Raw genomic sequence first — 23,915 nt, forward strand, 5'->3', positions numbered from 1 at the left:
TAAAGTATAAATAAATAAATTAAAAAATAATAATTATAATCCGCAAAATTATTCGTGAATTTGTTTCAATTTTACACGTAAGTAAAATTCATATAGGAGTTGTGACTAGATGTAAGTGATCCAAAATAATAATTATAATAATAATAATAATAATAATAATAATAATCATAATAATAATAATAATAATAATAATAATTGTTGATAAAAAAAAAAAAAAAAAATGATATATAATATACAAATGGTATATTATGTACATAAAAAAATTACTTTGATTATAACACTTTTGGCCCAGAAAAAAATTTACTAAATTTAAGAAAAAATCTTTGGTAAAAATTTTGAATAAATTTCGATAATTTAAAAAAAAATAATATATATATATATTTATATATATAATATGTATATATTAAATTAAATTTGCATATATAATATAAACCTAACAATAATAGGATCCAGACAAGCCTAGTTTACAGAAATAAGTCAAAGACGGGGCATACATACTGCTTTTGTTAACAATGTCTTTGTTCTCACACCGTTGACCCTTGAAGCCTTCGGCGCACCTGAAATTTGAAAAGCGCTGTTTTTATTGTGGTTTAAAAGTTGGTTTTTGAAAATCAAACGAAATAAAATAACTTATATGATTAAAATATTCACATACATAATACCATTATATTGTGATGGTACTACGACAATGCGCTACAAATATGCTTACACAATTAACAATATTGTAAATCTGCTTAATAAATTATGTATATTTTACTTACTGGCAAACGAGCTCTCCGATGGTTTCGTAGAACGTACAAGTGCCCCCGTTCAGACAATATACGAGATCTGCTGGACAGGGACCGCCGACCAACGGCCACAGGGCTGTAGCTGAAAAATGAATGAAATTCATGGTTATAAAATAACGCAATCGTAAAAAAGAAACAAGAAAAACAATTGCATTGCATTGTTATACATGCAGCAAGGCAATTTTATACTGTAAACATCTGCTGTTGCGTCGTACATATGCTTTTGAAAATAACGTTTTGGCAAAACGCACTTTTACCGTGACATACTTTTCAATGTTATTAAATTTATCAACGAGTTAATACGGATTTTTATTGCATCTGCAAAAACGTCCTGATTTTATAAACTAATGCAGAAAAAAATGGAATTAAAGTTGATATGTAAGCGTTTGTTTTATTTTATACCTAATTTATACTTGCAGTTCAATAAGTGAAACTGAAAATAATGGAGTTTTGATTAATTCATTTAATAAACATCTTTATGGCTGTATGTGTTAATCAAAAATATTTAAGTCATAGTATTATCGATTAAAAATTTAATTTTAATATTTTTTATCAAGTCAATTTTGACTATGCATAAATTACACCTTCAACGATGCATTGAATAACACCAAAAGTTCAAGTAATCGTAATGATTCTAAACTGTAGTTTAATAAATTAAGTACAATATGTGTTTATAGACTCTGTACTGATATTTTAAGTGTTGGCAGTTACATGTACATTGTACATAAAAGGTTTTGGGACGTATAGGTAATTTTCTGAAAAAAAGCGTCTATGTAAATAAAAGTAAACGTTTCATTATTAAACGATTCGAATTTGTCATTTCAATCTTTTACATTGGTTATTTATTACTTATGTTGTTAGAATATTTTATAAAATATCTATCACAAAGGGGGTAAATTTATTTAAATTGATATTTTTACTATACATATTTACTAATAATAATCGTCAAATTATTTAGACTGGAAAATAAACAATTATGTCGTTAAAAAGATAAATACAGTTCTTATAGTCTACAAAAATAATTTATCTGTAAAGTAAATCTGTACAATACTAAATAAAAGAATTGGCAATCTCTTACAAGGCGAATAATAAATTTATACTCGTTCATAGGTACTATACATTTGCACGTATAGGAAATAATAGAGTACGTTTGAACTAAAGGGCTGTTCCGATTCGCGAAACAGTAGTAGTAGATACGAAAAAAAAACTAGTAGAAAAAAAGCAGAAACTCGCAATAACAAATAATGTATTATTAAGTGTTATTATTATAACGCGTGTAATAATCGTACACAATATGAGGTCAATAGCCAGTGGGCTGTAAGGATTATTTTCGCTTGTCGCGCAAAAAAAAAATATTTATACTTTTAAAAAACAAAATATCACCCGATAAATAAAATAAAAAGAATATTAATACCAGCTATGTGGCTACTAAAATAACTATAATTTACTGTAGTTATACAACTATAGGTAGAGTATATAAAGTATACACTGTATTACCTACTTATCGGTTATAATCACGTCCACATTTTTATTTTATACCTACCTACTTTTATTTATTTAATAATAATATTAAGGACAACGACAATCTATGATGATTGCATAAAGTTTATAATAATAATATGTGCTTTATATCGACGGAAAATAAAATAATAATTAATAATAAATTAATAATTGTACCATGACATTGTACTTTTTGAATTTGTAATTTATTTTGTATTAACTTATTTAGTCTACCGAGATAAAAAATATTTATAATGTTTAATATATTGTATTTTAAAATATTATTTTTTTGGTTGGAATAGGTTTAAATCAGTATAGATTTATTATTCATATATTATTATGGACTCTTGTTGATAAGACAATTAAAACTCTAATTTCTATCATTTAAGTTTTAAATCATTGAAAATATTTAGAACTTGAAAGAGATACATTTTTTAATAACTAGTAATCGCATATATTTTATGTATAAATTGTACATTCACAAGGCCGAGTCAACACAAAATTAGATTATATTTATTAGCTCAACGAAAAAATAATATCATGTTATTAGATAGTGGTCGATGAAACAATTATATCTTAAACACCAATAATAGCTTTTTCATTCATATATTAATTATTGTTGTGAGTGATAGCTCCGCCCGTGTATACTAAAATATACATAATTAACGTTACATTCAATGCAATGATGGCATATTATAATATATTAACTTTTAATGGGATCTAAAATATGATTAGTTATTTTAGATAAACGGCATATTACATCGATGATATTATTGTGGTACGATTACAATAAATTATCAACGATGTCTCCTCGAGATGTTTTTCAATATTTTCATCTAATTTTAATCAAATTCATAAATTGTATGCCACGTATTTTAATAATTTCATAAATTTTTATAACGATATAGATCGATTATGTGACCTGTAACTAGTAACTACAAATTGAATAAAAACAATTTGGAAATCATAACACTTACGTCAAACACGACCGTAGTTATACTTGTATAATAATAGATAGGTACTATATTGAATGGCACACCGAAGCGAGTAGACTCCAGGTCCAGACCCCCCACCGAGTAGAATAGTAATTTGTTAATAAAAAAAAAACAATTTAAATTAACGTTAATTTGTTTTTATTTTACAAACTCGAGCAATAAATAATTATTATAACGTTTCATCTATTTTATCTAAATTTAAATGCATATTAATAATAATGATAATAATAAATGGACACACCAACAGAAACATAAAATATTATCCAAGTTGCTTAGTTGCATCACTGATGATCTAGGTACCTGGTACCTATATATTACCAAAGTTGCAACAGCTATAATAATTGTTTAACACGGGCATGGAAAAGAAAACCTAAACCAAATATTGTTTTTGCCAGAGTCAGTGTTTATACATCAGTATAAGAACGTCTCCGCGCGCAATAAAATCGCGTTGTTTAAAAATTATTAATTATTTCGTTCGCTCGCTAGTGTTTTGAAACGAATTTCCACTGAAATTTGCACGAACGTACTCACAGACCGACTCGCTCGCAACACGACGCGACGCGATTTTGAAATCTACCGAGAACCGTGACAATTTCCGAAAACGTATTTTATCGCGATAAAATAACTATTTGTACCTACGCTTACAAACGGAATTCGAGAAAATGATTAAGTCGTTTGGGCACACGGTAATAATGATGATGATGATGATGATAATAATAATAATACAACGATATTACTCCGAGTTCGATCAACACTTATCCCCTTCACCCCCGTAAGCCTAGGCGAGCGGGCGGTCGTCGCCGTGTGCGTGCACCGAAAACCCATTGGTTTTGGGCGTTATTCGTGCACACCGGTCTGTAATTATAACGTCCGCGCGTCGCCCGCGTCGTCGTTTCGCGGCGAATTCACTCGTTTCGAAAGTATCGTATTATCGCGACAACGCGTCTCCGGCGACGATATCGGGAACCGAAACGGCCAATAAGGTCTGTTATTATTGGGAGCCGACTGCCGAAGCGGACGAAATGTCGTCGTAATTGGACGTCTGTAGCCGGAGATATAATATAAGGTATGTTATTTATTGCTATCATAATAATATTTGCCGACTAAACAATCATATTATTATCATATAATATTATCCTAAACCGAACAAAAAAAAAAAAAAAAAAAATGTCTAGTAATAATTTAAATGGGAGTAGATACGAAATGTTTCATTTCCATCAGAAAACCGGTTACGAGGCTATAAGCACGTCATATAATATAATATGATTGATTATGGTCCAGGTGATTTTATCTTCAAACACGAAGATGACTACTGAGGTCTTATTTATTTCCTATAATTTATTTACGACTCGTGCGTACATTTACGTATTCAATATGATAATATTATGTAAACATCAATAAAATGATTTTTTGTCGATACTTGTGCCTACTAACATAATGTACTTATTGAGTACACGGTATTATAGTATTATAATAGTATTAACATAGTATTATGCTCAAAGGTAGGCATTAATTAGTTAAAAATCTTTTTTAAGTTTTTTCACTTAACTAGTCAGTTAATTTTGAAGTATAATTTAATTCGATTAATTGTCCATTGAAAAAAGTTAAATATTTTCAGTATGTTTAATGCGAAATGTACACAACTAAATGACAAACATTTGATTTGCTAAAAACAATTAAAGAGTGTAATAAGAAAGAATATTATATAGTAGGATACAATAATTGCACGGGTTATTAAAAGAAAATTATTTTTTTCTATTTTTTTACTATTATTATTATGGAACGACGTGCGTAATTTAAATTAAAAAAAAAAAAAAAATCATAACTTTTGCCTATACCTACCCAAGTACACCTTTTACCTATTTATAAACATGTATATATTATACAGATAGGTAGGTATTACCGTATTAAAAAAATAAAACGACTTCAAAGCTGTCCAAATGCGCAATATAATAATATTATTATATTTGACGAGAGAATAAAATCACAAAATGTTATAATAGTAATAATAATAATAATATAATAAATGCGAGAGCACACACGGCGAATACACGTCCGTATTATAATAGTACACCGCACACCCGGACCGGGTGCGGTGGGGTGTGCGCCCGCGCGTTCTAAACGGTTCTAAAAACCGGGCGCCCGCCACAGCCGAAGCCGCCGACTCTGCCCAGCACGCAAACAGCCCGAGGATAACCCAATTACCGTCGCGCGCCGACCGCCGCCGCCTTTCTGATGGATTGTTTACATTATTGAATCTCGCCTGTATGTCTGCCGCCGCTCTGGGCCAACCGCCGCCGCCGCACTCACGCACACCCACACACACACGCGCGCGCGCGCGCGCGCCCACAGACACGCACGCACGCAGTCCGTCTACGGTTCACGATAACGCACCCCTCGAGCGGGGGACTTTTTCTACGCGATGTATATTATATTTATTATTTTTTTTTTTGTCGTCGACGCGTTCGTTTGCATTTTTATTTTTTAACGCCGTTTTTCGGTTTCGTTGCCCGGACACGTTTCGTCTTTTCATTTCCTCCTCACACGTCGACAATTGAAATTTAAAACATAATATTACACGCTAGTGAGACGGCATAATTTTGTGGCGATTCTCTTCGAGTACGCTTACCGCGATTTTTTTTTTTTTTTAATTGTATTTTAATCTAATTCTATGCGTTTATTCGAATTCTGACTTTTGGAGTTTTTAAATAACTATATTTAAAGATCATATTATATATTTTCGAATTCTTGAAATTGTTTTGTAATAGGTATAGATAAGTCAGATAGAAGTGTCTCGCTAGTATACGAACTTCTGTTTTTTTTTTTTTTTTGAAATCAGAACCCGACGAGTTATTCAACCACGTGTATTAAAGATCATTGGTAATAGATGACTAGTGATTTTAAAATTTTAGTAATTACTATCCGTGATGAATAAATATTTTAATACGATATCTGAAAATGTATTCGTTTGAATTTTGAATTAGGTATGAAAATAGTTTCAAACATTTATCCCATCAAACAATTTAAAGTAAAAAAGAGGTATTTTTAGCTTGAAAACCAAAATTTTGTATCGTTACAAGACTCTCTTTTAATGGTACAAAAAACCTTAATAATTTAAAAAAATATGGTCTTATGGTCATAAAAGATATTCAGTATATTCCCAAAATCGAATTCGAGTAATTTCATTATTGAAGGAAAACATAATGGGGATGCGCATGCTTGGTAGAATCACCCTGTTATTATATTAAATATTTTATGTTTTAAGTACCTCAATATCAGAACGTTTATTACTTCGATAAACGATGCTTTCAATTTTTACGATCTATATTCGTAGCTCTGATCGGCAGGCCATTCCCCGTTCACCACTGTTTGAACGAAAATTCGGCGCTGTTTAGGGCGCATGTTTAGCCTCACCTAATCGAGTGCGGGTTTAAGCCTCGATTAAGGTTTTTATTATTTTTTTTTTTAACAAGGGAAACGTATATGTAATTTACGACTATGCGGTCTATAATTAAGATTGAATATTATATTGCACCAATTGTATGAAATTATACAAAATAATTTGGTATATTTTGATAAATTATGAATGTTATTATTATAATTTTATAATGCAGTGTTCGGTAATTGGGTTAGCCGAATTAAAATCGTTTACGATTAACATAATAATATTAAGAAATTTGGCTAATAACGTGGATGTTGTGGCGTAGTGCGTACCTGTGTTATTGGCTATTATATTATATAGTACCGGTTGGACGGACTGTTCGATTGTAATTTTATCGAAATTCACAGCGTAAACATATAATATAGTCTGATATTATAATAACACCGGATCTATGAGAAAGCGGCGTGAGTAGCAAGTAACGACGACGTCACGACGTCGACGACATTAATACAATATTATTACGATGGAACAAATGGTTCAGGCTCGGTTCCGAGGCCGGTAAAGTAAAATATATATATATATATATATATTTAAACGACGTGCCGCCGTATGATCACACAAATAATTCCCACACATAAATTTAATCATAAAGTTAATTAGTGGTTTGCAACCCTTTTCGAATGAGACGTTACAAATATTACGTCTATAATATTAACGGGTGAAACGACCGTCGGTCGCTGTATTATATATTATATGTATATACAATATACATACATATACCAGGTAGGATTCCGCTCGAGGGGATATAATAAGAATCCAATCGCATACTATTTATAACGACGGGGCTTAACGAGTCTCGGTGGTCGGAGTTTAACACGAAAACATTACTCGTGGCTGCTGAAAAATCTCGAGATATCGTCAGTTGGTTAGGCGTATTACAATACAAGCGTCAAACGATAATATTATTGACTATATTTTGGTATCTAATCAATTTCTATTACGAAGATATTTACGTATATACTATATATATTATAATGTATGTGGGGACTAGAGTTGAATAGTATTTAAATAATTCGATACTAATAAAGATGTCTATTCATGTATAGGGTTACCTAAAAGTTTTACATAAAGGTTAAAACACTGCCCTAGACGACATATTATTATACGACCTAGAGTGATACTTTTGTTATAGAAATTCCTAATACTCATTTATTTTATTTGGTTAATTTCCTGAATAATCTGTACGTAGGTATTAGGTGTAAACTATAAAAGTTATCTATTTCTTTTTTAACCCTTGTGTTATAATGGTTAATTTCTGGTTATATAAATAGTTTATAATTTAAATAACAACATTTCAAAATAAAATAAAAGATTTTTTGTAAATTTAAAATTGTAGCACGAACGTTTTAGATGTTTATAATTTTTTATTCAGAGTCATCTCCAAATTTTGTATGTTTCTGCACAGACTCGATATATTTGTTTGAGTAGACAGTAAATAACGTTTGTTGTGTACATATACTTACGTAAATGCTAAGTAATGTAATAGTTTGTTTTTTTGTTTGTCTGCAAATTAATCGACTTCTAACGCGATGTGTCTTCTAAAATAATAGTAATGTTCGTCGGAAAACGCGTAGGTATGTATTATATTATTACGTATAATACGTATTAGGTATATATAGTATCCAGCTGGTATAGTCAAAACTGTGTTTAAATCGTGTGTACTGTTGTTTCGTCGGAAGCACCACTACGTATTGACCGAAAAGACGATTGGCTTTTAAACAATATAATCATCTCTACACCGCAGGTAGGCCGTGTACACAACAACGTGTTGTCTACACACAATATAAGCATTTTAGGTAGGTATATGCGTAATGCGTATATACATAGGAGGTACACACGTTATTATTAGTATATCGGGAGTGGACTTGAGCACGTACGAGTTCACATTGATTGAAACACATCGAGCAGATGGTGTGTGTGTGTGTGTGTGTGCTCGCGCGCGCGAGAGAGAACGGCCACCGCGATCGGCGACCACACGTGATACGAGTCTGACCAGTGTGTTTGTGTGTGCGTCTGTGTGCGCCTCCCGTCGCCGCCTTTCGACCTGCGCGGGGGGCCCCGCGGCACCATCGGACACACACACGGTTACAATACGAAGCCACGAACGTATATAGTGAGTGTGTTTATTTAGCGTTTACACTATCATTTGGGACTTGTGGAAATTGGGTCGTTAGCGGTAGGAATTCGTTGTTGTTGTTGTTGATGTTTTTTTTTATTTTTATTTATTTATTTATTATTATTATTTTGACAATAACATTTTAATTTATCTTAACAATATTATTTTCTAGTAAAACGAGTAGCCTCGTTTTCATCCACGTTATGTCGTAATATAGATGTACAGTATACGCGCTCGCGTATACTTAATATTATAATATAGTACCTATACAGATGGAAACGATTTCAACCCGATTTTGGCGTATTGATGATATTGTTTGTTGAGGCTTCGACCGAACGAAAATCAATCGTAATCCCATAAATTTTATACTATTATAGTAATAAGTGGTATTTATCTACAGTATATACTAAATTAGCTACGATAAGTTTTTATATAATATATTGTTTTATAATTTTTGAACATTAGAGAAATATGAATTAAAATATTAATCCTTCTGATATTTTTAACCAATAAAGTACGATTATACGACTTGTCCTGTATTGGAAAACGATAACTTTTACTTGTCGCTGTAGATAGAAAAGATCATTTCCAGTCATAATATGAGTATTTCATTACTACTACGAAAGTTTTAATCACACCATATTATTTTAGAAAACGATATTATTTTAATATTTTATGTATTATAAATTTTGATTTTGAACGATAGAAGTTCACTATATAAATAATAAACTATATTTATTTTGAAAATTTTTAATTCAATTGATTATCATCCTTTCGTATACGTCAATAAAATAAAAGTTATTTTTCAATAAAAATCGATCGATCATAATATTATAATACTAATGTATATTCATATTTACGTATTATATTGTACAGAATATATATAGAGCTCATGACTTGCTACTATAGTTCAAAACATAATGTTACTACTACCCACATTTTTTATCTACTTAGCTATTCCTTGTCAATATTAAGGAGAGAAATGAATCGTTTGTTTTTGAAAAGTGGTAAGTCACGATTTTTCAAAAAAAATCTTTTTTCTGTATAAAATAAAATAATATGATCTATAACTTTGACCGGATCATCTCTTATTTTTAGAAAGAGTTAAATTTAATAATAGTTCATTCTATATGATAAATAATAATTATTTAAATATTTAGTTTATGAATATAGTATCAAGTTCTGGCGGTCTTAGATTTGGATTTCATCAGATAATATAAAGTTGAGAACTAATAATTAAAAAAAAAATTTAAACTGTCAGGTCTAATTAATTTTATGCGACCTTAATAAACCATGTTAATTTCTTTATTGTTTTTAAGACGCAAAGTATACGTTCGTTTTTGTTTTTATATTTATATTAAACATACATAATATATATACTTAACTATATGTACTTAATCGAATGTATTAAAAACATAGTTATAATTTTAATAACATATTATTCGTGTACCGTAACAAATTGAAAAAATATAAATTAAATCATTCATATAAATTTAACCGATAAAACAGTTTTGGTACAAAAAGAAAATTTTAAAGAAAAAACAATAATTTTTTTTCGCGGTTTTATCTAAGTAACAACGTTAAATTGTACAAACACAAGTATTACAGATAGGAACTATGATAGCTGCAATGTATTATAATTATTTATAAACGTATTGCCCGATCCATGTATATACTCACTGTTGTCCGGTTTGGAATTAACTATGACTTGGGCCGACGTAATAGCCACATGGCCGGTTTGGACTCCGGTACCTCTGCACTCATACTTGCCCCCGTCTTCTGGTCTCACCTTTGGTATCACAAGCATGGATCTTTTCCTGGAATAACACGATGTGGTTATAATAATTCAGGATGAATGCAAACATTTGCAATCGGTGATATATTTACTTTTTGTATTGAATCCTTCGCCTGCCCACCAAAATTGGTACGCCGTCTTTGAACCACTGCAGAGCGGGCATCGGGTTGCCTTTAGCTCTGCACATCAATTTCAAAGCGCTTTTGACTTTTAACGTCGTGTTATGTAGCCCCCACACACCGATTGGCTGAACTGTAAACAGAAAAGAATAAAATTAATTTACTAATTTATATTTTCTCTTTGTTTTTTTGTTTATATAACTCGAGAGACCAAACAACGAACATTACACCATGATGCAATTGTCGTTATTTTTAGTTTCAAACATCTTTAAATTAAATTCCAATAACATTTGCATAATTTAAGTTTTATTCCGACTGAAATGTATTTTTGTTCTCTACTATATAATATTATATTATTTTACGCAATGTGTACGCGCGTATGGTGTACATAATATCTGCGTGGGCTCAATATAAAATACAAACAAAATAACTTCAAATAAAAATAAAATGTAAAATATGATATGCAATAATAAATAAAAATAAATCACGTGAAATATTAATGCAGTGATGACTTTTATACTGCACGGTGTAGGATAAAATATGATAATATAAAATGTTATATATTATTTTGTATATAACTAACACGATATATATATGGATGAAATACGTTGTCCCAACTTCAGAGATCACGTCAGGCCTCCTCTGCCGTGTGCAAATACAAGAATCTTCAGAAATTCCTACGCGGACGTACGACTCTTGTCCGATCACGTATATATAATTTAGTATATACACATATATGATGTAGGTATATATATAATATAATATACTCTTGCAAAATTCCTTCGATGCCTTTTAAGGTGCAGGTATTTGATAAAAATGTATACAAATCGTATAACTTATTTGTACTTATTAAGTCTACATGTACCACGCAGAGTTACTCACAATCAGTGTAAAGGCTGGATGACGATCGTTTTACGATTAAGTATGATACGATTGAAATATGACAACACTCGTTCTGGTGAATTTATTTAATAAATATATCCGAATGATCATTTAACGCGTAATTTAAAAAAAAAAAATTTAATCAGAAGCCGATTATTGGAAAACCCTTATTAACCTTGCATTATTCGTTTAAGCTGAGATTTAGATAATTTTAGAAAAATTCGTTCGTACCTAGATGAGTCCAATTCTTGATCGGGGTTTCAGGATTTTATATGGTGACCGATATATACATAACCTATACTACAACCACCGTGGTAGTCCTTCTCTTGTGTTCTGAGCGTAAAGGACATGTTAAGGAATGAGCGTACCAATTTAATTCTTCGGACACGTCATGTTTTAAGATACTATACAAATTGTTTAAAAGACAATAATGAGAAAACGAAAAAGGCGACCTCAATCCGGGTCGCGTAACCCGTGAAGTTTCTAACATTGCCAGCCTTTGCAAGTATATGTTCATGGCTTGCCTACATCCCTGGCTTATATATATATACTTAGGTACTTTTACATATTATTATTATATGGTTATAAGTCGACGACTTGTGATGGGTGTGTATGTGCGGCGTGTTGACTGGGTAGCCGGAGCCGGTGGGTTTCGCGCAAAAGAGTCTCCTGCGCGGCGCGCTGGATACTATAACGTATACGTGCGCGGTTTATCAAAGATGTAGACGACGGACACGGAAACCGTTCTCTCCGTCCGTCTGTCCTACATATCGGGATGCGTGCGACCGCAAAAACCGCCGTATGCCCATCTTTGACGACCCCACATGTGCGCACCGCGGATCCTTGACCCCGGACAGTCTGCAGTGGCACGGAGTATCTTTTTTTTATTCTTTTTTTTTTCCATTCGCGCAGATGTATATAATATACTATTATTTTTATTATTATTATTACCATCATCACCACCGCCATCGTCGTCGACGGTCTCTGTGAATTTTTTTCTTTTCCCTCCTCCCTCCACCGCTAATAACGTAATAATAATAATATTCAACCTAATACCTAACCAAACACATCACATTTGAATACTGTACGATGACGTAGGGATACTACCATGTGACATTACACTACACTACAACTAGTATACGTGCAGCAGATACCTATACACCGGACCGCGGTCGCGTGTAAGGAGTGCCGCCGAGTATATCGCGGGCTGAGAAGCTTTTGTCGCATGAGGGGGGGTAGGAAGCTATAGGTGTTTTTCGTTCCCACGTCACGCCGCGCAGATGAAACAATAATAACGATGAAAAAAAAATCGCAAATGCCCTCGCGCCGGCACTGCACACATAATAATATATATACCTACGTGTATTATATGTACATTGTTATACATATATATATATAGTGGGCGTGCCTCCGTGTCTCCGCGAAGATATCTGTACACATATATATTTATACTTATAAACGTACAAGTACGGATTACACACACACACACACACATATATATAATATGTATATACGCATACACGTTTTGTAATGCACCATCGCCTAGGGCCGGGTGGCTCGACCGGCGACGGCGGCGGCGCAGAGAGAGGCCGAGATGATGGGAATATTTTGTCGTTTGCCTATGTATGGGGGCTACGCGTACGGCTACTGCGGCAGTCCGGTTGTGCTCTCAAACGCCGACTATGGCAAGTGGCTCTCTTCGCTTTACCACGCGGCCTATAGAGTAGGTTTTTGTATTGTGTATATTATGACATGTATATAATATGTATGCATTGTGGGTAACCTCGGTGGCCTCCGACGACGACCAAGACGACGACGACGACGACGACTTGTCGGCGCGCTGTGACTAGACCTGTCGACGATCGGTAACGTCGTCAACCGGCCGACATTAATCGCGCAGGTGTGCGGCGGCGGCGAACGCGATAGACGGTAGCCGCGTGTATATAATATCGGAGGTGGCCTGGGGCAGCTGTTCAGCTCGCGCACGCACACATACACACACACACACTCACACGATAGTATACTTAACTACGTGTGCTCGTCGACTTATATAATATGAGTTATAACGCTGTCAACTCGTATAACATCACATCACCTTACTTACGTGCCGTACGTATATAAACGGGGTTTACGTTTGCACGAATGCCGTGGGAGTGCAGAGGAGCTTTTCGAAAACCGTCTACGCGGCTAACGCTGACCGGTCGTTTCGGTCCTTGTACCGCCAATCGAGTAGTCGTTCCGTGGAATAATAGTATTATACGGTTATTATATTTCAAAAAAAAATTTTTCAAATAATTCACCCTTGTAATCGATATCAGAGTTAGGAAGATGAAACATTACGAATTATTTGTATATTAGAAATATACGAGTTCTCGGGTCGCAAAAAACAGTGTATGAGGGAGGAACGAAGTGAATAGGGGTCAGAGCTCCCTAGTGATGACAATATTATGTAGTAAATATACATTCATATATACCATACACATATTATATATTTTATATGCACTCAAGGATATGGGCCGCGAGCGCAGACAAATAGGTAGTCGTACGCAACAGTAAAAATATAGTAAATGACGCTAACAACAACAATAACATTATAACAAACGACTAAAAACACGACACGACCGATATATAGCCTATATAGGCAGCTATAATAATAATAATAATAATATAATAATAATCGAATAACAAAATGTATTATTTATGGTCGGATCGATCTATAGTAGTTCTAAATTATATACCTATATACTAACATTTGCTCAACCACTTTTTTTCGAGATCTGCAGACATGTTATCATAACACGCGGATATAACCTGATGATCTCATTAAATTATGACTATAGTATACCTAAAAAGCTTGAAAATGTTTAAATATATAATGTCGACTAAAGAATAATGCGATGGTAATTTAACTTTTGTTTTATGTCAAATTGTACAAAACAATTTTAATTTTTGATACGTAGATTTTAATTTCTTAAATTAAATTTTTAAGAACGACACTTTGACACATGTACATTTTAGATATCGTAATCTTCAACAATTTACTGGACTGTAGAAGGTTGCTTGCTATAAAATATTAATAACTCAAAATAATATAATATAACAATAATAATAATAATAATGTATAATGTATAATATATTATATTATACATAATAAAACATTAAAATAAGATAAAAGGAATTCCTATCTATACCTGTACTTTAGAAAAGTTAAACATAGTTCAAATTACTAAATAAGAATAGCTGTAAACTGGTTGGAAAGTTATAAGCATAAACGTTGTTTCATACTATGTGTTAATCGCTTTATCTTAACAAAATCAATACTGGTTTTGAATAAATAAATTTCTAAGTCGTGTAATAATTATAATACGCATTGTAATAAGAATATTTAACTCGGCTTATAATAAGTAATGAGAGTACTAAATATTTTATTGAATGTGTATCATTGTTTCATCAAGAAATTAAAATCTGTTATATTTATTATCGAACTGTCTGTTCATATTAAAGTTACTTATATTATATTTCTCTATGTAAATAATTAATTTTGTACATCATATAACAATATAGTTATGAAATTTATTTTAAGACATGATAATTTATTATTAAAAGTTTAGGCAGGACTAATTTAAACAACTATATTTTTAGAAGTTATAATAAATTTCTGAATAATCACAAAGTTATGAAACTTTTAAAACATGTTTTACTGATGATATTTAAAGTCAACCTAAACATGGGCACTTAATAAAAATTTTGACTTTAAAAAAGAAAAAAAAATACCAAAGTTTAACTAGTTTAACTTTCTGCAAGATAATATCGGTTTTGATCGTTAGTTTGATATAATTGTTTTCAATACAGCTAGTTGTATGGTCATCTATATCGTGCAATATTAATAGAAATATCTTGAATTATTGTCTTTTAATAAATAGCAGGTTCTAACACCTTTCAAATAAAAAATGTATGTTCACAAATAATTAAAACCACAGAATTATCAGTTCATTATCGTATACGATATAATAAATTACAGTGAATAATATTCATGATCACTGATCATATGTAACTATTACATAATAATATTAGAGCACCAGCTATTATTAATTTTAATTTCTGATGGAACATTCGTTCTAAATCAGTAAGTACCTACTAAGTATAGATTTTTTTTAGCAATGATTACAATATCATGTAGACGTGATATCTGAAGTTTGAATTCAATATTGACAAATGTTTTTAAGTTTGGTTAAGAGTTCAGTTTAGTTTACAGTGTGTTACAATAGTCAATAATATAATTTTAATTTAATTCATATTATGCATCAATCAGTTAAACATGTGAAAAAATATCATATGTAAGCATTTCTTAGCAACACTTTCTGTTTAAATTTAAAATCAATTATTAGTTTATAGTTGCGCATGATGTTTGTCCGAAAATTCCAAAAAAATTGTTATAATAAACTTATAAATACTTAATAATAGTTATAATAATAACAGTAATATAATTATATTATGTATGGAAATACGATTCTTATTATCAAACCTGCAGGCTGCAATAAAATGTTTTCTCTTAGCGAAAATATAATTTACATGTCATTATAACGACGATGACATTCCATGACAGTTTTACCTACTCTACTGCGACTTCTATACATTCGTGACTCAAAAGTTACGGATTATTCGTTTAACCATTTTGCGTGTCATCTTTCGCGCCACACGGCGCTCGTGTATTCAGCTCGTTCAAAAATATTACATACCCATAAACTACTTAGTTGGGCGGTGGATAGGTAATACGCTGTCGGCCTTAAACGAGAACAAATCGTGTTTAGAACCCACGAGACGACGATCTTTGACATGTTAAACTCGTATTGTGTGTATAACTTATTATAATAATTCCCTGGCGTAAGCCATAAACCAAACCATTTATTTTTGTTTTCGGCATGCGTATAACACGGCGTAGACACGTCAAATATAATACCTATATAATATTTTAAATCTCTACTTGCGAAATCAGTGATGGTATTGTTATCGGCTTTGTTTACTCCATCGACGCGGCGAAAACGGATATTTACAAGGATAATGCGTAATCAGTATTTAACGGTGGGGCGTTTGTATACAAACATCATCAATGCACTTATTAGTGTGTGATGTATAATTCGCGGCTTATTGTATACACATTTATTACGAATACGCCCAGGCGCGGTATGTATATAAATATAATGTAATAAAATAAATTGCACGCTATACTGAAGTCATAATATAATAATATATAAGTACCCGCAGTTTAAGGTCATATTTGAAATGACAACCAATACCGTAAATAGTAGCGTAAACAATAACTTAAGGGTAACATATGATGCAGAAAAAAAAACGTTTGGTGATAATGTATGAAGAACGAACATAACATAAGATACTAATAATTAATTCACGATGGTCGATGACAAAGTCGTTATTGATGTTCATGTTACTATACTCTTTTATTTGGTACATTACTATTTTCCTGGATTATACCTAGAGCTCGAAAACTACTAACTAGGTATATTGTAATCATTATGTAATACATAATATGTATAGACCACGTTTATCTACATAGATATACATCTTATAGATAAACGCTATTAGTGTCGGATCTAAGTCTCGGAAGGCCAATTTGAAGCCCCTAAAAGGTTTAAATTACCATTTATAAGTTATTTAACGTATTGACATAATATTAAGTTTTTCGATATTTGTTTTAAGTAAAGATCTCTTATACCATATAGTATACCTTAAAGTATATGGTGGTATGACGACATGTATGATAATAATTGACATTAAGTATACGTATTATACAGAATATCTCGTGTTAAAGTGAACCATGTATGCTCTATATTTCTTGTGTGTACTATGATGGAACTCATTCCTTTTTTGATCTAAATCGGTCTTGCATCAAGGTCATGTCACAAAAAAAACAATACAAAGAAAAACAACTTATAAATGTCATGCTGACTCGCGGGGGTAACTGCACGGAGGTTTGGATTGAGTTCAAAATAGTCGCCAGGTACATTATAGAGCTATCGTAAAAGTGTATAGGTACCTACACGGTACACCATGGTATAATAATAATATTGTATGATATAACACGTGACTTGAGTGTTTTTCTTCATTTGGAGAGTAAACACTCCGAGAAAACTAGATAAACTGTATATTATGTAACACACAAAAATAAAAATCCACGGCGTGGGTGGTAAGAGATGGATAAGAGACAGTACGTCCGTCAGCTGCACCTGTTTTCCCGTTAACGAGTCTATTATGGATAGACTATTTGAATGAGACAAAACGTTATCGCATCAATAATACTGCGATAGCGGCTTCGCGTTTACCCTATTGGACATAAGTCCTGAGAGAGTGTAGAGTGTAGCGATGCACTGTGGACAAGTAGTTTACGCGCACCCTCAACACAACGGAATCGTTTAAAATTAGATCTCGGGATGTCGTATTCGTATCATATCATATTATGTTATTTCAAGCCGATCATCTCGGCAATTATTATGAAATTAGCTTTTAGATTCTCGGTGAGCACGTGGAAAAGCAACCAAAAATACAAAAATTCAGAAATCTATATATTATTATTAAATGCTAATGCGATCATGTACAAATATTAAACTAGGTTACCTATCGTAGTATTTATTATTATAATAACATGTTGTGTAATTTTACGTGTCAGTAAGTGTGTTTAACGACAGTATTTTCGTTATACGCGCGAATCGTCCCTGCGGAGAGATAAAATTACAAGCTAGCAGCGCGCCGTCCGCGTGTATAGGTACCGGTGCGGAATCACGCGGGAAACCCCGTCAGACCGTTTTTGGATCCGTTTCAATAGCGCTGTGCGGACAGCTGCAATGAGAAAAATACAATTATATATATTCTCTGTGCGTTGATAAAATAAATAGAAAACCGTATACACACGCGGACGTCGTCCTTGCTATATATAATATACGTAGATATATTTATCAATTTTTTTTTTTTTTTGGCACCGCACTCAGACGGTATACCTACCCGACTGCTGTGCATAATATAATATAACTCGATGACTCATTCTCGCAGTACACGGCACACTATATTATATTCCATCCCACAGTCGTGTTATCCCGCTCACTCTCGACTCTCGGCATTCGCCAAACGATCCGTGTTTTACCGACACCATCGGCAATTTCCGAATTCACGAGCGTTGGATTCGCGACTTTCTGCAGCGTCGTGTTCTTTGCCGTCCGAACTCCATGCCCACATACAAAGTGCCTTATACGTTAATACTAGGTTATGGCTTGTAGAGGGTTAAACTCCCCAAATGTATGTATTTAACGAGGAAAAAATTGGTGAAGAACCAAATTAGGTAAAATAATTGAAAATATTATGATCTTTGAGTACATTATTTAAAATTTACAATAATTAGAATTTTAATAAACACATTATTATAGAAACATTGTAGAGTGCATTCTTGTGTATGTACCTAACAATAGGTACTGGATAAATATTATATATACATCGATTTATATTTATATCAAACTATTTGCAATTTTACCAATTAAGTATATAATGGGTATAGAGGATATGACCACACAAATTTACTAGGGGGAAATATGATAGTTACCGCCACCCTTTCCCCTCCCAAAAAAATGTTTTCCAAGTTACGCTTATGTCACGTGTACCAAGACGAAGGTGTGAGTATAGTATTATCAGAGTTAACGTTATAAAGTCGTTTCGTTTCTGCACACATACGACCTGGACGCATCCAAGTGGAACGTCACCGTAAATGTCAAAATATCATAATATAAAAGGTCATCAATATTGTATTAAAATATTTGAGCGTAATATAATATATATGTATACCATAATGTATAATGAATATTAATAATAAATCTGTCTTGTCGCGAGTTTTTCGATGGCTGCTGTTCATATTCATTAAAATATTTTTTAATGAACAGATTAATTTTTTGGTATTTTCCCATGGAATACGCGTTTCCGAAGTATCCGCGCACAAATGGATTTTTTATGATCTAATAACGCGCAGTTGACAACAGCCGGCCAAATTTCTAGCATATTATATAAAACAAACCACACAATCGTATTCATTTAAACATAACCGAATTTTCGTGCAATAATTTGAATAGCTTTGCAGTTGCTGCATGGTGATCCATGCGCAATGTTGATTTACAGTTAATATTACAATATATTACCTATTATATTTTATTATCTATTACACATTAAACATATTTATCTTTTTATTAAATACAATCAAATAATTATGAAAAACATTATAGAATAGTAATCAAAATCATAAAAATATTTTAAGATAATTATTTTGATAAGAGTATTAAAATATACAATAATATTTATTCATTAAAATTGTTTGTGGTATTTAGATTTTATTATTATAAAACATAATAAGTCTGTAGGTATAATGTAGAGTAAATTAAACGTGCATGCACTAGCTCACCTGGTGTAAAATTTAATTTTGTAATAATAGCAAGTTAACTGTTAATTTTGAAACCCGATGTGCTGTTATTTGTTACTTTTTGGCAAACATTTGGAATCTTTTGAGTAAAGTTGGTGGGCCAAGTTCATGAACGTGTAAATTAAGTCTTTATTAATAGAAATTCCCTTTTCATCCTATCTTTCATTCTTTATCGTTAAATAGGTTTTTTGTTTAAGTTAACAAATATATTTTATTATCAGTATTCAGTATACAATATTTTAGTCACTAATAATTTTTTAATTCAATAAAGCCGGTGAAAAGCTATATTTAAATGTATTTTTTATTAGGTTTTAAATGGTACCAAAATTTATTATAGGCATTGCAAAGTACAATAGTAAAAATTATTTTACTTAAAAAGTTCTTTCTTTAAGATTTATTTATAACGTTTAAAATTTGAAAAAAATATGTTCATCTAAATTTAATATCGCTTTTTAATGTCATCGCTATCATATAATTAAATTGTATCACAATTCATAATTTATATAAGTACAGACTGTAGACTGTAGAGTCGTGTACGTGTACGAGGTATTCTTGACTAATATTCACGAAATTACTAGCATTTAAAATATAGAAATAATAATAGTATACTTATTTTATATAGTAAAGTTTATTAATATTATTGTTAACCAAATAAAAATAAACGGTATACACGGTTCTGTTAAATTACTGTTAACTTATTGTAACAGGTCCCGACAAATACAGTTCCGACTCAACGCGTCCTATTCAAAAATATAAATATATGATGCTAGAGAATATTATTATAATATCGTCACACTGAACCTGTATTCCCTATAAAAAAACCCCAAATAAACCGTGCTATCGTACATTATTTCGATACGTTTTACTATACTATTTTTAAGTGGACTTTTAAATGAAGCACATAATTAATCTAAGTTCTCGGATTAGTATTATAGTATCTTATACGTAAAAAAAGTATGTTTAAATTATAACATCGATTGTGAGTGTCATTGATGGGTAGTTTCTCTCCTCATAGTTTGTTTGTCCACTTATTTGTATAGTTTTTTTTAAAAAATATATTTAAATAGAGCTTACCAGTATAACTTATTATAATTATTGTGTCCTTAGGTAATACTGTATATATTTAAAAAAAAAAATCGTACCAATATTATATTATATCATCGGGATAAAATGTAAATGTGATGAGATTCATAACCAGATGGAGATTAAATATGTTATATATTGCGTGTAATCGTTCTAGTTACAAATTGTATTAAACTAGTATAATATAATGTAAGAACAAATTATTCAGCGAACTGTTTTCATAATATTTTAATAATTTAACTATAAAATTTTACCTACACCAAGTAAAGAAAATATTATAATGTTTTTGGTGTAGCCAAATAGGCGGCATACTTTAATTTATATATATAATAACCGGTTTCTAAGTGTTCTATATATTTTACTATTTAACGAGTAACGACATTAGTAAGTTTTGTCATATTAACCAATATTTTTTTTGGTTACCTTTGATATTTTAGAACGAGTATGTAATTTATAACATATGTACTAATTTTATTTCAGAACAGTATATAGGTATTGTAATTTGTAACTGTAAAAACAGTAAAGTAAATATATTTATCTTATTAATTATTATCGCCATTAACGGTATTAAGAGTCCCCTACACTTTTTGAATATACTAAGTGTTATATTATTATAATTTCAATAATCATCGAAATATTAATATAATTTATAAAGAAATTTTTGCAACATGAACTTAACTTAAATTAGACGTTTTATTTTATTAAGAGTTTTGTATAATATTCAACATATTGTTTTTTGCTATTCGTAAGATATTTATGTAATTTTTAAAAAGCATTAAAACAATGTTTATTTAAGTATTAGAATAATCAAGTATGAAATAATCAATTTATTTTAAAGATTAGTCATGTCAAAAATAAAACTTTTAAATTTTATATTTAGGTACTAACACAAAATTAGGTTAGTCAATTTAAATCATTTATCAGTAAATACAGCATAATATATAGATAGTATACAGTAGTATATAATATAATATGTATAATGTATAATAATATTGTAATAATGAATGATCTTGGGGTTCTGGTTTATTAGGCTATAACAATAAAATATAAATATATTCCAATTTTTTTTTCGATAAAAGTATACATATGTATATAATAAAATATGTGTATAAAATTACTGGTTTGGGTTAGGTTTGGTTAAGTTACGCTATAGGCTAGGCTAGATATTACTGGTTTTTTTAACCATACCGTTTATTCAAATAGCATAAAACTATCACTAATCAATTAATTAGAGAATAAAAATTAATTACATTATACGTGAGGCCATAGTATAATCATTACATACTTGGTAATGTAATCGGTTGTGTGGTAAATTAATAATAATATTGTATTAATTGCTTAACTCTTATATGAATAAATTTATTCGACTACTTATAAAGATGATAATAATGTGCATTTGTCTAAGAATGGATTTTTTTTTCCTATAATATTTTCTTAACTATAATCAAAAACCGTCAGTGGTATCAAAGGTATCGATGATAATGGAAATCGAAACATTTTTAGCGATGTGTTGTCAATAGTCAAGAACTACCGTCACTAGACAGTATCTCGTGATGCATAAACTCTCTTACGCACACACACACACTCACACATGCGCGTGCGCATTATATACATAATATAATATATACAGAAAAGTGTATTAATGTATACGACGAGAGCGAGCAACGACGATAATAATTAGAAGAAACGTATAATATAATGAGATAAAAAAATAATGTATACGACGAGCGTGGCTACTTAACGTGTACGGATGTTTGGGATTCCAGAGACATCGCACTGTGAGCACGTGCCAGACCAAGAACCGAGTAGAAGTATAGAAGTAGAAGACCGACTACTACTATACGACACAACGTCTGTCCGGTCCGTCGCGAATCTCTGTCGGCGCCCAGTTTTGTCACGTTCAGACACACTTTATTATATAATCGTCTGTACTATTCGCACTTTACACGGAGCTAATAGGTTTTCAAAAAATATTAATTCACGGCAGCAGTTTTAGGTTTTCTAAATAATTATAATTATGAACATTTAAGTCTTCTTTTTATTTTCCAAAATCTTACAAAAAAAAAAAAAAAATGGAAACAGTTGAAAGAGGAATCAATAATGAAAAAAAAATAAAACTTGAGGAAATAGTTTTTAACCAATAGAGTTATCAAAAGTAGAGGACTTCTGTTAGGATGTACGAATTATAATCCGCAAAATACTCGAGTCTTGTTCAAGCGTATTTTTGCAGATTATTTACTTGATATGGAGAGTGTAAGTGAATTTCAGATAAACTGTAAATTTCACTAATTTCAAGCCAGAATAATAGCTGAAGACCTGCACTACTATCTAGATCAGTGGTCTCAAACTCAAATTACCAACGGGTCATATATATTCACGTCAAAGGTTCGCGGGAGAAAACACTTTTTTTCTAATTTTTTAACTAATTATCAACATTTTTCAAAAATAATTAAATAATTTCTAACTCATAACTCGCACGATTATAGATTTTCTAAAAGCATAATGGTCGAAACCTAAAACTGTAGTTATAAATATAATATGTATTATACGGATAAACATATTATACAGACTTACTAGTTAAAACCTATAACGTTGATCGATGAGAAAATAAAATACTACATCGATCGATGTGTATCGATATACAATCGAGTACGTTGCACTATTCACGCGCTGTACTCGCGTCTAACAAAATATTGTGCGTACGCATCGGCCCGCACACAAT

General features: G+C 31.3%; 1 protein-coding gene across 6 annotated transcripts in view; it reads right to left on the reverse strand.

Annotated features, from left to right (window-relative positions):
- LOC114126072 (protein vein) overlaps window positions 1-23,915 on the reverse strand; it is a 72,219-nt gene that overhangs the window by 12,646 nt on the left and 35,658 nt on the right. For 5 of the 6 annotated variants that reach the window (XM_050199158.1, XM_050199157.1, XM_050199159.1 and 2 more), the window contains exons 2-5: window positions 10,729-10,888; window positions 10,522-10,658; window positions 762-870; window positions 499-557 (exon numbers count right to left, since the gene is read on the reverse strand). In XM_050199158.1, coding sequence (XP_050055115.1) covers window positions 499-557; window positions 762-870; window positions 10,522-10,658; window positions 10,729-10,888 — 465 coding nt within the window. Of the gene's footprint in view, window positions 1-53; window positions 558-761; window positions 871-10,521; window positions 10,659-10,728; window positions 10,889-23,915 lie in introns of those variants that run through there. The other variant, XM_050199160.1, reaches the window with a different exon arrangement.

The sequence above is a fragment of the Aphis gossypii genome, chromosome 2 (genome assembly GCF_020184175.1).
Source record: "Aphis gossypii isolate Hap1 chromosome 2, ASM2018417v2, whole genome shotgun sequence".
Lineage (NCBI taxonomy): Eukaryota > Metazoa > Arthropoda > Insecta > Hemiptera > Aphididae > Aphis > Aphis gossypii.